Source organism: Lagenorhynchus albirostris, chromosome 7 (genome assembly GCF_949774975.1).
Source record: "Lagenorhynchus albirostris chromosome 7, mLagAlb1.1, whole genome shotgun sequence".
In the NCBI taxonomy this organism is placed as follows: Eukaryota; Metazoa; Chordata; class Mammalia; order Artiodactyla; family Delphinidae; genus Lagenorhynchus; species Lagenorhynchus albirostris.
The window spans coordinates 32899437-32911945 of NC_083101.1; the positions used below are offsets into that span (position 1 = coordinate 32899437).

General features: G+C 37.9%; 1 protein-coding gene across 6 annotated transcripts in view; it reads right to left on the reverse strand.

Moving 5' to 3' along the window:
* Positions 1-12509, reverse strand: part of TGFBR1 (transforming growth factor beta receptor 1) — a 75437-nt gene that overhangs the window by 16704 nt on the left and 46224 nt on the right. For 4 of the 6 annotated variants that reach the window (XM_060154753.1, XM_060154752.1, XM_060154757.1 and 1 more), the window contains exons 4-6: positions 8965-9195; positions 4793-4960; positions 2865-3021 (exon numbers count right to left, since the gene is read on the reverse strand). In XM_060154753.1, coding sequence (XP_060010736.1) covers positions 2865-3021; positions 4793-4960; positions 8965-9195 — 556 coding nt within the window. The remainder of the gene's footprint in view (positions 1-2864; positions 3022-4792; positions 4961-8964; positions 9196-12509) is intronic. The other 2 variants (XM_060154756.1, XM_060154755.1) reach the window with 1 other exon arrangement.

The following is a 12509-nucleotide window of genomic DNA, read 5'->3' on the forward strand; positions in this document are numbered from 1 at the left end:
TTCTGTAGAGAAATCAGCTGATAACTTGATGGGGGATCCCTTGTAATTAACTCTTTGTTTTTCTCTTGCTGCCTTTAGAATCCTCTCTTTTTGCCATTTTTATTATAATAGGTCGTCGTGTAGATCTGTTTGGGTTCACCTTGTTTGGGACCCTCTGTGCTTCCTGTACCTGGATATCTGTTTCCTTCCTTAGGTTTGGGAAGTTTTCAGTCATAATTTCTTCAAATACATTTTCAATCCCCTTTTCTCTTTCTTCCCCTTCTGGAATCCCTATTATGCCTAGATTGGCATGCTTTATATTATCCCATAGGTCTCTTTTTTTCATTTGTCTGTCTGCCATCCTGATTGGGTGATTTCCATATTCTATCTTCCAGTTCACTTACTCGTTCTTCTCAATTATTTATTCTGCTATTCATTGCCTTTAGTTTTCGTCTCAACAAGTGAGTTTTCTTCTAATTTTTCTTGGTTCCTCTTTATGGTTTCTAGTTCCTTTTTATAGTACTCTGCATTTCTGTTGATAGCCTTTCTTAATTCCTTCAGTATTTCCACGATTTCCTTTTTGAAATCAGTGTCCCCTAGACCGAAGAGGTCTGTTTCATTGTTTGTTCTTTCAGGGGAATTCTAATGGTCTTTTAACTGGGAGTGGTTCCTCTGCTTCTTCACTTTACTTGTATTTCTTATTCTGTGAGTTTAGGAGAAACAGTTATTGATGGTGATCTTGGAAGACTGTTTATATGTGGGGGTGTCCCTGTGTACCTTGTGTGGGTTTAATACTTTTGGTGCAAGGGCCTGTCACCTTGCACCAAAAGTCACCACCTTGCAGGTGGACGCCTGTCACCTCTTTCCTCAGCATGTGCTGGCAGTTATCCCCTTGAAAGAGGGTGTGCAGATGTGGCGGCGGATGCCTGGTCCTGGGGTTGGTGGTGGTGGCAGCTCACGTGTGCCCCCAGAGCGCATGAGGGGAGCAGAGGCAGCTCACGATCGATCGCTCCTGGAGCCTGGGGTGGAGGGGTGGGGTATGTATTGTGACTGCTCCAGGAGTTTGTGTAGGCTGTGTCCTGCTGCCTGAGAGCTCATGCCAGGAAAAAGGCTGTAATGGCAGGTCCCAACCCTCCCCTCATGCACTGCCCACACAATGGCACCTGGCCTCTAAGGCAGCCCAGGCTTCCTCTGTGTATAACCTCAGGTGCAGTCAGTTGCACCAGCCTCCAGCCCCTTCAGACTGTTTCTACACAGCCCACCCCTGTCCTCTCCCTGGGTCTGATCTCTGAAGCTCAAGCTTCCACACATAACTGAGATCATATTAGACTCAAGAAAAATATTAAATATCCCAACTAGTTTGCAAATTAATGATGTCAACCAAATCCCATGAAAAGCTGAAACAGCAATTTTATGCTATCTGCCTTATGATCTAAGTTTCCAATGACCCACAAGTAATAACTGACTATCCTAGGTGTCCTAATGTACACCACCTACTTGGCTATGTACTATGTACTATATTTTAATCTAGAAGTCTTCTCACTAATACAGGATAAAAGGAAAGACAAAGACATACTCCAGGGAACAAAATAATAGATAAAAATGAATGCCAGTTCTCCTATTGATACCACCTTGCACAGTTCTGAGGCTTCAAAAGTCCCTGGACTCACAAAGACCTGCAGCAACCACTGCCTGGAACACTGAGTCAAGAGATCTGAGAGTCCCTGTCGAATCCATAAGTCACAAATATGACTGAGATAGAACATTGGCTCTATTCAAGTCCAAGGTAGCAGTTTGAAGATATGTGGTGGCAAATGCTGTGTGATACACAGAGCAAAGCCTTTTGGGTCAGAAAGGCCCAGGTTCAAATCTTGGCTCTTCAGCTTACCATCCATGAGGTTGGTTGGCCACATTACTTAACCTCCACAAGGCGGTTTCCTCATCTCTGAATTGAGGGTAGTGATACCTACCTAATTAGGTCCTTTGAGTACTCATAGACTCAACAAATATTTATTGAGGACTTACTATGTATTAGGCACAAATGGATGCTGGGAATACAAGGCTGCTCTCAAGCAGCTTATGATCCAATGGAATATACAGATAAATAAATGGACAGTTATAATGTGCTAAGTGCCTCAATGGTCCAAGTTCAGCATGCAGTGAGGGCCCTTGCCAAGGACATCTAACAGTCCAGAAAAGGATTTCTATGAGAAAGGAAGACTAAGTACAAGCTAGGGAAATAAAAGCAGAAACTATGCTCTAGGATACAGCACATGGGAAAGTTTGAAGAGAGAAAGGCATGTTTTCAGGAGATAAAAATATGAAAACAGTTGGGCTAACTACAGCACAACATTTGTAGAGAACAATAAATGATATACATAAAAGACCCATTAAAATGATTGGCGGGCTTCCCTGGTGGCGCAGTGGTTGAGAGTCCACCTGCCGATGCAGGGGACACGGGTTCATGCCCCGGTCCAGGAAGATCCCACATGCCGCAGAGTGGCTGGGCCCGTGAGCCATGGCCGCTTAGCCTGCACGTCCGGAGCCTGCGCTCCGCAACGGGAGAGGCCACAACAGTGAGAGGCCCGCATACCACAAAAAAAAAAAAAAAAAAAAAAAAAGATTGGCACATAGTAGGTACCCCATAAACATTAGCTACTATTATGATAACGGTAATATTTTCTGGAAAGGCCACCTTTCATCAGCAGTTACCTTTTTAAGTCAGGTAACCTTGGTTTCAGAGCAGGCAAGACCATGAGATCTTCTACCTGTGAGCAATCTAATAAAGTACAAGGTCGAGTTTCAGAAAAAATATGTATCTAGAAATGAGAAGGAAAAGAAGTCAATTTCAGAACATATTAATCACTGTGTAGCCATAAGTATACCTTTTTGTTCCCACTCTGTGGTTTGGAGCAATATCAATTGTATCTGTGGCCGAATCATGTCTTACTGCCAGTCCCAAGTCTGCAATACAGCAAGTTCCATTCTTCTTTACCAAGATATTCTTTGATTTCAAATCCCTATGAGCAATGGCTGGTTTTCCTAAAGAAAGAAAAAGATTAAACATGGTTGCTTAAAGGGTAATACCAATCACAAATCTCACCTTTAGGTTCAAAAGCTTCTCCTCCCATCCCAGTGTCGAAGCATTTCAACCCCCATCACCGCAATACCTCAGCCATTACTAAACCACCTTAAGGGAATCATTACACAAAAAGTTGCTGAAATTACATTTCTTCAAAGAAAATGGATGCTCAAAAAATATAAGTCTAATATGCAAAGACTGGGGGTTAAAGATACTAGTTTGTTGATACCCTATGAATTTTTTACAGGAATCCTAGTCACTGATATTCGAATTCAAAAACCAAGAATCTCAATCACTTCCTTTGTCTATCAACTGGAATGTACTCACTAAATGTATAATACCTTAATACCACTAGAAAAAGTTGTACTATGCAGGGACTATGTATTTTAATCTATTTATTTAGTCTTCTCACTAAAATGAAAAAAATAAAATTTTAAAAATAATTTAAAAATAATTAAAATTAAAAAGTAATAATTACAATGTGGACAACTTGGAACCCTCAGAGACTGCTGATGGAAATGTAAAATAGTACAGGCACTTGGAAAAAAAAGTCTGGCAGTTTCACAAATCTTTAGAGTAACTATATGATCCAGTAATTCCACTCCCAGGTATATATCCAAGAGAACTGGAAACATGTCCACACAAAAACTTGTACAACAATGTTCATAGCAGCATTATTCATAACAGCCCAAAGTGGAAACAACCCATATGTCCATCACTGATGAATGGATACCCAAAATGTGGTATATCCATACAATGAAATATTACTCAGCCATAAAAAAGAATGAATTGCTGATGAATGCTGCAGCATGGCTGAACCTTGAAAATACACTAAGAGAAAGAAGCCAGTCACAAAAGATCACATATTGTATGATTCCTTTTGTATGCTATGTCCAGAATAAGCAAATCTATAGAGATGGAAAGTATATTAGAGGTTGCCTAAGGCTAAAGAGTTTGGGGGGAAATGGGGAATGACTGCTAAGAACTACAGGGTTCTTTTAAGATGATGAAAATGTTCTAAAACTGATTGTGGTGATAGCTGTACAACTCTGTGAATATACTAAAACCCACTGAATTGTATACTAAATGGGTAAATTATAACTCAATAAAGCTATTATAATCAACAATAATAAAATTTACAAAGATGGGGCTGGCTGAGATAGTAAAACAGCATGTGTGTTGTAAAGTTGGGAGTTGGGGGAGTCATCAGGTAGCAAGTGGATAATCATTACAGCAGAGAATATATTGGCATCTGATATCTTATATGGCACAAAATCAAAGCATAAAAATTTCATAAACTTAGTATTCAATTTTTCAACTGTAAAACTGTCTCATGCAGTCTCCTTATCCTAGGGTCAAATATAATTATTAGATAGCCAGATAGCATTTATGGAGCATGTTGATGTTTACAAAGCTTTTTCACATTTCATATGGTACTGCACATAAACTAAATTCCAAAATCAAGATCCTCAAAAATCACAAGAAAGACTAAACGCTACTACTTTTAAGAACTTACAAAAATATCAGTATTGTTACAATGACTGGAGAATCTCTGAACAAATTCCCAGATTCATAACTCCACCTTAGATTTTCAACAGAAAGGTAAAATATTCTCATCTAAAAACTCATTTTAAATATCTCCAATTAAGCTGACTTCTTGCAAAAATTTTCTGAACAGACATTAGATCCATGGGAATTTAAAGCTTAAATAACAGGATTGCTTTGAGTTACCTTGGGTACCAACTATCTCCATGTGAAGATGGGCAAGTCCACTTGCTGTGGACAGAGCGAGTTTTATCATTCCTTCCACAGTAACTGTGTATCTGTTCAAGTAATCAAAAAGGGATCCATGCTCATGATAATCTGACACCAACCAGAGCTGAGTCCATGTACCATTGTCTGCCAAGTAGAATAACAATATTTCAGATGGGCTATAGAACATTTATGATTTATTCAAAAGTTATCATTTTTTACTCAATCCTGAATCACACAACTGCAATATGTTGGTACCTCAAATTTGTATATATTTCTTTCATATTTTCTTATATTTCAGTTTTCTTATACTTTCACGTATGTATCCTTTAGATCCTTAAAGTAAGCCCCTTTAATCTTGAGATAAGGCAAGGATAACTAATCCCATTCAAGAGAGAGGGAATCATAGTTAAAAAATGGTGATGTTGAGTCCACACAGATGGTAGCAGGGCTGGGATAATGCTTCGAGGAATGCCTGGTTCAAGTTAGGTGCCTGGTTCAGGTTAGGTGCTCAACGATTGTTTCTGGAAGGGGGGAGGGAAACAAGGGAGGAGGGAGGGAAGAAGATGAGAAGTACCTGGAACCTAGTGTGGCTATAGTGGGAATGGAATATTATTGGAAACTGAAAGGGAGCTTAAATGAGAACTGCAAGCTTTAATGACAAACAGACTGTGTGTACCGTTCACAAAGAAGCCAGAAAAGATTACAATTCCAAGGTTTCCAGATTAGAAAAATATAAAAATAGTGGTATCACTGACACATGGGGAAGCTGAGACAGGAGCTAAAAATGTCATGAGGAGAAAAGGCTAGGACTGAATGCAGTTTTACACAAGGTGATTTTGAACCTCAACAACTAGGAATATGTGTCCTTCCAAAAGTTCATTTGTAAGCCAGTACATGAATTGGAAATGTATGTTCCCATGAGAATCATGGTAAAGGTTCTGGCTGGGCTTCTAGGCTAGGCTGGTCCACAAAAGCCAATTTAACCTAGGAGTAGCTGGCAAGTCATATATTTCACAAAATCATGAAAGCAAAAATATTACAACAATACTAGGAGGCAGGACAATTCAGTAAAAGATGCACACTTGGAGTCATTCTGACCTGGGTTGGAATCAGGGCCTGGCTGTCACTGACTACATGACCTCAGACAAGTTTCTTAACCAATGAGCCTTTGTTCCTTCTTTTACACAACAAGAATACCTTACTTTGTGAGACTACTAAGAAGATTTTAAAAATAGGATAATAGATTTTTAAAAAGCATTCAGTACAATGCATGGCACATAAGAACTTCCCCATTAGTTGTAAAACAAAAGAAAAACTGATTGACATAAAACAATTTCTATATTTTGAAGGTTGTTAATTGAAAGAAAGCAATTCTGATTAGAAAAGATTAAGGAATGAAATGTTTTCAGAAGATTCTGGAGGAGATTTCTGGGTATTTTCGAAAGGATTTAAATATTCATGATACTAGTTCTTTATCAACTTGTTTCTTCATAAACTTTGTAAACTGATTCTGTTCAAACTTATACCTTTCCTTGATACAGGTACATCACTAGCTTTATCTGCATGCTTATTAACCATACCTGAATTCAGAAAGGCTCACAAATACAAGAAATAAATAGGAACACAGCAAGATGGAAGAATGGGAGGTTTTCTGAGGTAAGTGACAAGAGAGGTGGAAGGAAGAAGGACATATTAGAGGCTATGCCCACATAAAGGGTTGTCTAAGGTGGAATTAACTAAATCAGTATGAGAAAGATAAAGAAAAGGGGAATAGGGGATGGAGGGGCTAGGTTCTAGGCAAAGTCCATTAACCCTGACAAAGAAGAAAGGAGGTGTAGGGAAAAGCCAGCAGGGTTGTCAGTTCCCATGGTAACCTCCAGATGACAGTAACAGCTTGGCTGCTGCCTGAGCAAAAGGGAAGAGTTCAGGGCACAGCAGCAGGAACATTTTGTGTCAGTTAGTGTGTTTACAACTTGGAAGAAGCCTAAAACATGCTGGGCCTGGGTAAGGGTTGAACCTCAAAATGTATATTTGAAAGTCACCACTACCTACCATTGAGTTTGAAAGCAAAAATGTGGGTAAGTTCTTTGAGGGAGAAATTACTATTTGTAGAATTAGAGCCTTCATATGTATTAAGAAGAGTTTCAGAAAACAAAAACACCTATTAAGAAATAAGAAAGTCCAGAGTCACAGAAAACAAAGGTTGTTTTAAGGGTTGGGGGAGAAGCTAAATGGTGTCGAAGACAGAAGAAAGTGAAAACTAAGGACTTGGTCAGACTATGATCACTGCTTTTGTTTGTTTTGTTTTTAAATTAAGTAATACTGAATTGGTAGTATCTATTGATAATCCCTGCTTACATCCATCACCGCCCCTAAGTCACGAAAAGCAGATAATCACACTTATACACCTCCTGATTTGATGCAATAGAAAGAATATGTAGAACGTATATATTTTCAGGAAACCAATAAAATAATCAGATTCAGTCTCTAATTTTAACTACCAGTTTTCAAATTATACAAGGAGCAAGTTCAGAGATACTATAAGAATTCAATTAATGATAAGCCCTATAGGACAAACAATCCAGTTTCTTTAACAAATAAACTCCGAGAAGAAAAAGACAAAGAGTAACCCTAGTAATTTTAAGGGATTTAAGATAAATATCAACCAAATGCAATGGGTCCTAAAGTGAATAACCAATTGTTAAAAAAAAAAAAAAGGGGGAGACCACTGCAGAAATGTGAAACTGACTAGATATTTGATGGCATTTAAAAAATTGACAATGGTAGTATTGTTATGTTTCACAAAAAAAGATTCCCCATAATCTAAAGATACAAACAGATATTTATGGATGAAAAGATATGCTATCTGGGATTAGCTTCAAATAATTCAGAGGGGGCAGAGTAGGTGGAATCAGAGCTCAAATATGGTTGGCAGTGAGCTGATAATTGTTGAAGCTGGGTGATGGGGGTTCATTATACTATTCTCTGCTTTTCTATATACTGGAAATTTTCTATAAATAAAAGTTTAAAAAAACAAGTAATAAATGTTTGTTGTAAATAAATTTGAAAATACAGAGAAGCAAAAAGAAAAATCAAAATCACCCATGAACACAAACAGATTAAACATTGTTAATATTTCAAAGAAATAAACATTGTTGAAGAAAATGGGAAGGGAGAGAAGTAAAAAGATGACTATGGTTATGGCCTTTAAAAAAGATGATAGCATTTTTTTTTAAAAAATAGGAAAGCTGGGAAATACATTTGACTCAGGGTGGGTGTGATGAGAGTCGAGTTGTAATACTGTGTTGGCCAAAAAGTTCATTTGGGTTTTTCTGTAACATCTCATGGAAAATCCCAAATGAACTTTTTGGCCAACCCAATACAAGCCTCTGACAAAAGCTATAAAGGTACGATTGTGGGCACTACTATAATAACTGAAGCCAGGAAAGTAAATGAAGTGCAGCCTGAAGTCACTTTTCACTTTTCACAGTCACCTCTCATGCTGTCTACTGACATGGCTTCCTCACTTGCTTCAGCATCTGCCCCCAGGCCTCAAGCACCTGTGTACCACAGGCAAGAAAAGGTCCACATGGTTACTAAGGGCAAGGTGGTTTTGGAGAAACCATTTCTCTATTTAAGTGAGTTTACTTAAAAGATTAATCTATTTAGCCTAGCAATTTAAACACAGAATACACTGAGAAGTTATTCTTACTCTCCCTATACATAAGGTCATTAAGAAATATTAGAATGCCCTAATGGTCAGGAAGAGATTAAAAGGAAACATATGAGCTCTAGCCTATCTCAAAACTCTGGGCAACCAGAGTTGATAAATTTTTTTTCTACGTTATGACTATCCTCAGTAACTAACTTCCCAGAACCAAACAACAACAGCATGTAACCTTTTTTTAAATAGCTCTTTACATTTTATAAAGCAATTAGAGGTTTAGGAGCATGTTGTCAAGAGTCAAGAAAATCTTTAAGAAGTTCTTGTTCCTAAAGGCTTCTAATATATTCTATTTTACTTAATAGGTCTAATTTATATTACAAACATCCATTTCTCATCAAATATGACAATGTTTAATAGTCTTCTTTGTGGAAAGGATTAAGTATATTTTGTAACACTCAAAGGAGAAGCAAATGTTACTCACCTTTATTGTCTGCTGCTATAAATCCCAAGATGTTTTCATGACGTAACATGACGGTCTGATAAATCTCTGCCTCACGGAACCATGAACGTTCTTCTCTAGAGGAGAATATTTTAACAGCAACTTCTTCTCCTCTCCATTTTCCTCGCCAAACTTCTCCAAAACGACCTTTGCCAATACTTTCTTGTAACACAATAGTTCTCGCAATTGTCCTCTGAACAAGCAATGGTAAACCTAAAGATAAAAATAAATAGTATTCGACACAAACAACCAATATCGGTACCTGTTTCTAACACCACGATAGGCGTTAAAAGAGTGACTCAGAAAGGTTTAACTCCTTAAAGGAACTTACAATCTCACTGAGGAAATATAGAGTAAATTTGCAAAAACAATAATTCATGATAAAAGGAAAATAATAAATACAATAAAAGAATCCAGAAACTCCTGCCTAGAGAGTCAAGGTAGGCTTTAAAAGATAAGCTGAATTTAGATTGTCCTTTACAGAAGGGATAGGACAAAGAAGAAGACAAGGAGGTAAGGTGTTTAGGTAGGAGGAATATGCAAGCAAAAGTAGAAGAAATGGATGATACATGTTTAGGGAACCAGCTTAGATAGATAAGCAGAAAAAGGATGTATGGGGGGCTTCCCTGGTGACGCAGTGGTTGAGAGTCCGCCTGCCAATGCAGGGTACATGGGTTCGTGCCCCGGTCCGGGAAGATCCCACATGCCGCGGAGCGGCTGGGCCCGTGAGCCATGGCTGCTGAGCCTACGCGTCCGGAGCCTGTGCTCCGCAACGGGAGAGGCCACAACAGTGAGAGGCCTGCATACTGCCAAAAAAAAAAAAAAAAAAAAAAAATATGTATGTAGTAAAACAGTAGAAGAGAAGCTGCACCAGAATGTGAAGAGTACTGAATGCCCGGCTCAAGATGACCAATGAGAGCTGTGGGTGAAAGAGGAACTAGTAAACATTTCCATTCATTTCATGACTGGAAAGAAATAATTTAAAAATCTTATTTCAGAAAGATGAGTCTGGTAACAGTTTTACAAAAGGAGGAGGAGAAAAGTGTGTAAGGAGGAGGAGAAAAGTGTGTAAGGAGAAAAGGAGGAGAAAAGTGTGTAAGCATAAGAAATGAAGAGGTAAATTCTGGTCTAACTTTTAATAAATCAGTAAAAATTATCACAGAAACCATTTCAAGGCAAGCAATTTACCAATTTACGTGCCAGGAACTGGCTGCCTAGGCAACACTAATATCTTAAGGAAAGATGCCAAGTAACTTACCTTGGTGATGAAACATTGGCAATTTTCTCACTAACTGAACTTACCTTACTATAAAATACATAGTTTTAAATATTACCACACTTATTTCATTTACATAAAAGTATTTACTAACTACCTACAAAATTTAAGTAACACTATATTTGGGACTAGTCCAATTCCCCATGGACTAAGAACTGTCGAATTATACTGACACTGACAAAATATCAGTGTACATCGTGTTCTACAGTATTTTTAGTCTAATACACATAAATTGGTGTCACTTATAATCTATCTTGAATTGCCTGCTAGATCAAATTAAACTAATGGAAGTAAATAAAATTATCTGGTCTCTTTGATTCTCTGGTGTGAAATACTAATAAATCCAAATGTTAAATCTTTAAGTTGTCTCTTTTCATCTTTAAGTTTCTCAAATAGATCCTTCCTTCCCCTTGCTCTATCCATCCTCCGTACTTCCTGCAAAGTAGTTAGCAGTCTAATTGTAAACAATTGTTTTTATAAGGAGACTACTGGTTAAAAATAAATCTGTGAAAAATCCTTATTTAAGTCAAGGAGCTCTTTTGTATTATGAATAACCAATTCCTAATTATGTTGTTTACAGTAGACACTAACTTACAAAATTTTCTTAAAGCCTTTGAACAGGGCCACACCATGTACTTAAAGATTTAAAGTATACTTAAGAGTTCATTTCAGGAGGCTGATCTGGAAGTTAGAAATGCAGGGAATAAAGAAGAAAGGGAATAGCAAATGGGAAGTCTGAAAATGCCTGACACATTCAGGACTCACGCAGGGTCGAGAAAGCCTAACAGGACAAAGAAAGTCTTTGTCTTCCCCTTCACAACTGGATTCTAGATGCAGAACTAGAATTAAAAATCAAATCTAGATTTATCATATTATCTGTATTTGGTTACCATAACCCACATGAAAATCTGAGCATTTTTTAAAAAGTAATAGTTTTTTTCTAAAGACAAAAATAAACAGGCCTAATTCAGATCTCTATATTCTCTGCTTTACTTCTGTACCTTTTAGAACTGCTTGAGCGAAAACTTCAATGGGGAAACAGGGTCCAAGCACCTTTACATGCAGTGCACAACAAAAATAAGACCTGAAGGACATGCATGCATTAAAGAGATCGTAAGCATGAATGAGACATAATAAACATTGGCCTAAGAGATGCACACTCTCAAAAACTGGCACACAGGGGACTTCCCTGGTGGTGCAGTGGATGGGACTCCGCACTCCCAATGCAGGGGGCCCGGGTTCAATCCCTGGTTGGGGAGCTGTATCCCGTGTGAGTGCCACAACTAGGGAGCCCATGTGCCGCAACTAAGGAGCCTGCCTGCCGCAACTAAGACCCTGCACAACCAAATAAATAAATCTGGCACATGTTTGCGTGTTCCCACATACTTTGCAATCTAATGACAGCTTAAATATGGGCACATGCACAACCTGTGATTCAAATAAATGCAACAGGGATACGATTAGCTTTAAGTTTAGAGCTAGGTTCCAGAACACATCTCTCCATTGTCTCCCTGCAATTCCTAAGTTAAAAGTACAGTCTTTGAAAGAGAGAGATAGGGCCTTTCCTCAATTATGGTCATAGTACTGAGTAATAAACATTTGAATTCATAACATAAAATGTTTTATCTTTTCCTCAATGAGTGAAAGAACTAAAAAGGATATTATACACAGACATTTGACTTACTCAGAGGCATGAGTCCCATTCATGAAATGGCATTCAGTCTTTATAATAAATAGAAGGAAAAGCAATGGAATTTTCTGCTGTCATTCAACAGAAGATAGCTTCTGTCTGGATAAATCTGAAAGCCATTAACACAGAATAAACTATGACAGGGAAGGAGGCCTTAAACTAGTTTTTTTGTAAAATGCAGCAAATTCATACTGTATATCAGATTTTTTCCAAATATCTTTTCAATAAGAATAACACCTGTCATTTGGATATAACTTTACAATCTACCAAGTGCTTAAGTGCTTTCACACAAACATCTCGTTTCATTTGAACCTCACAACAATCCAGTAATGTACACTGGGCAGGGTTCATTACTTTCATTTTAAAGACGAAATAACTCAGGCATGAGACATCAGCTAACTGCCCAAAGCCACAGAGCTGGCAAACAATGCAGACAAGTTTTTGCAGGGTGTAAAAGGAGGCATAAAAGGAGGGAGAGAAGCTTTCAACAATAGAGCTGGGTCCCTGACATATATAGAAATATAGATAAAATGGAAAAAGAACAATTCCATTCTTTACTAC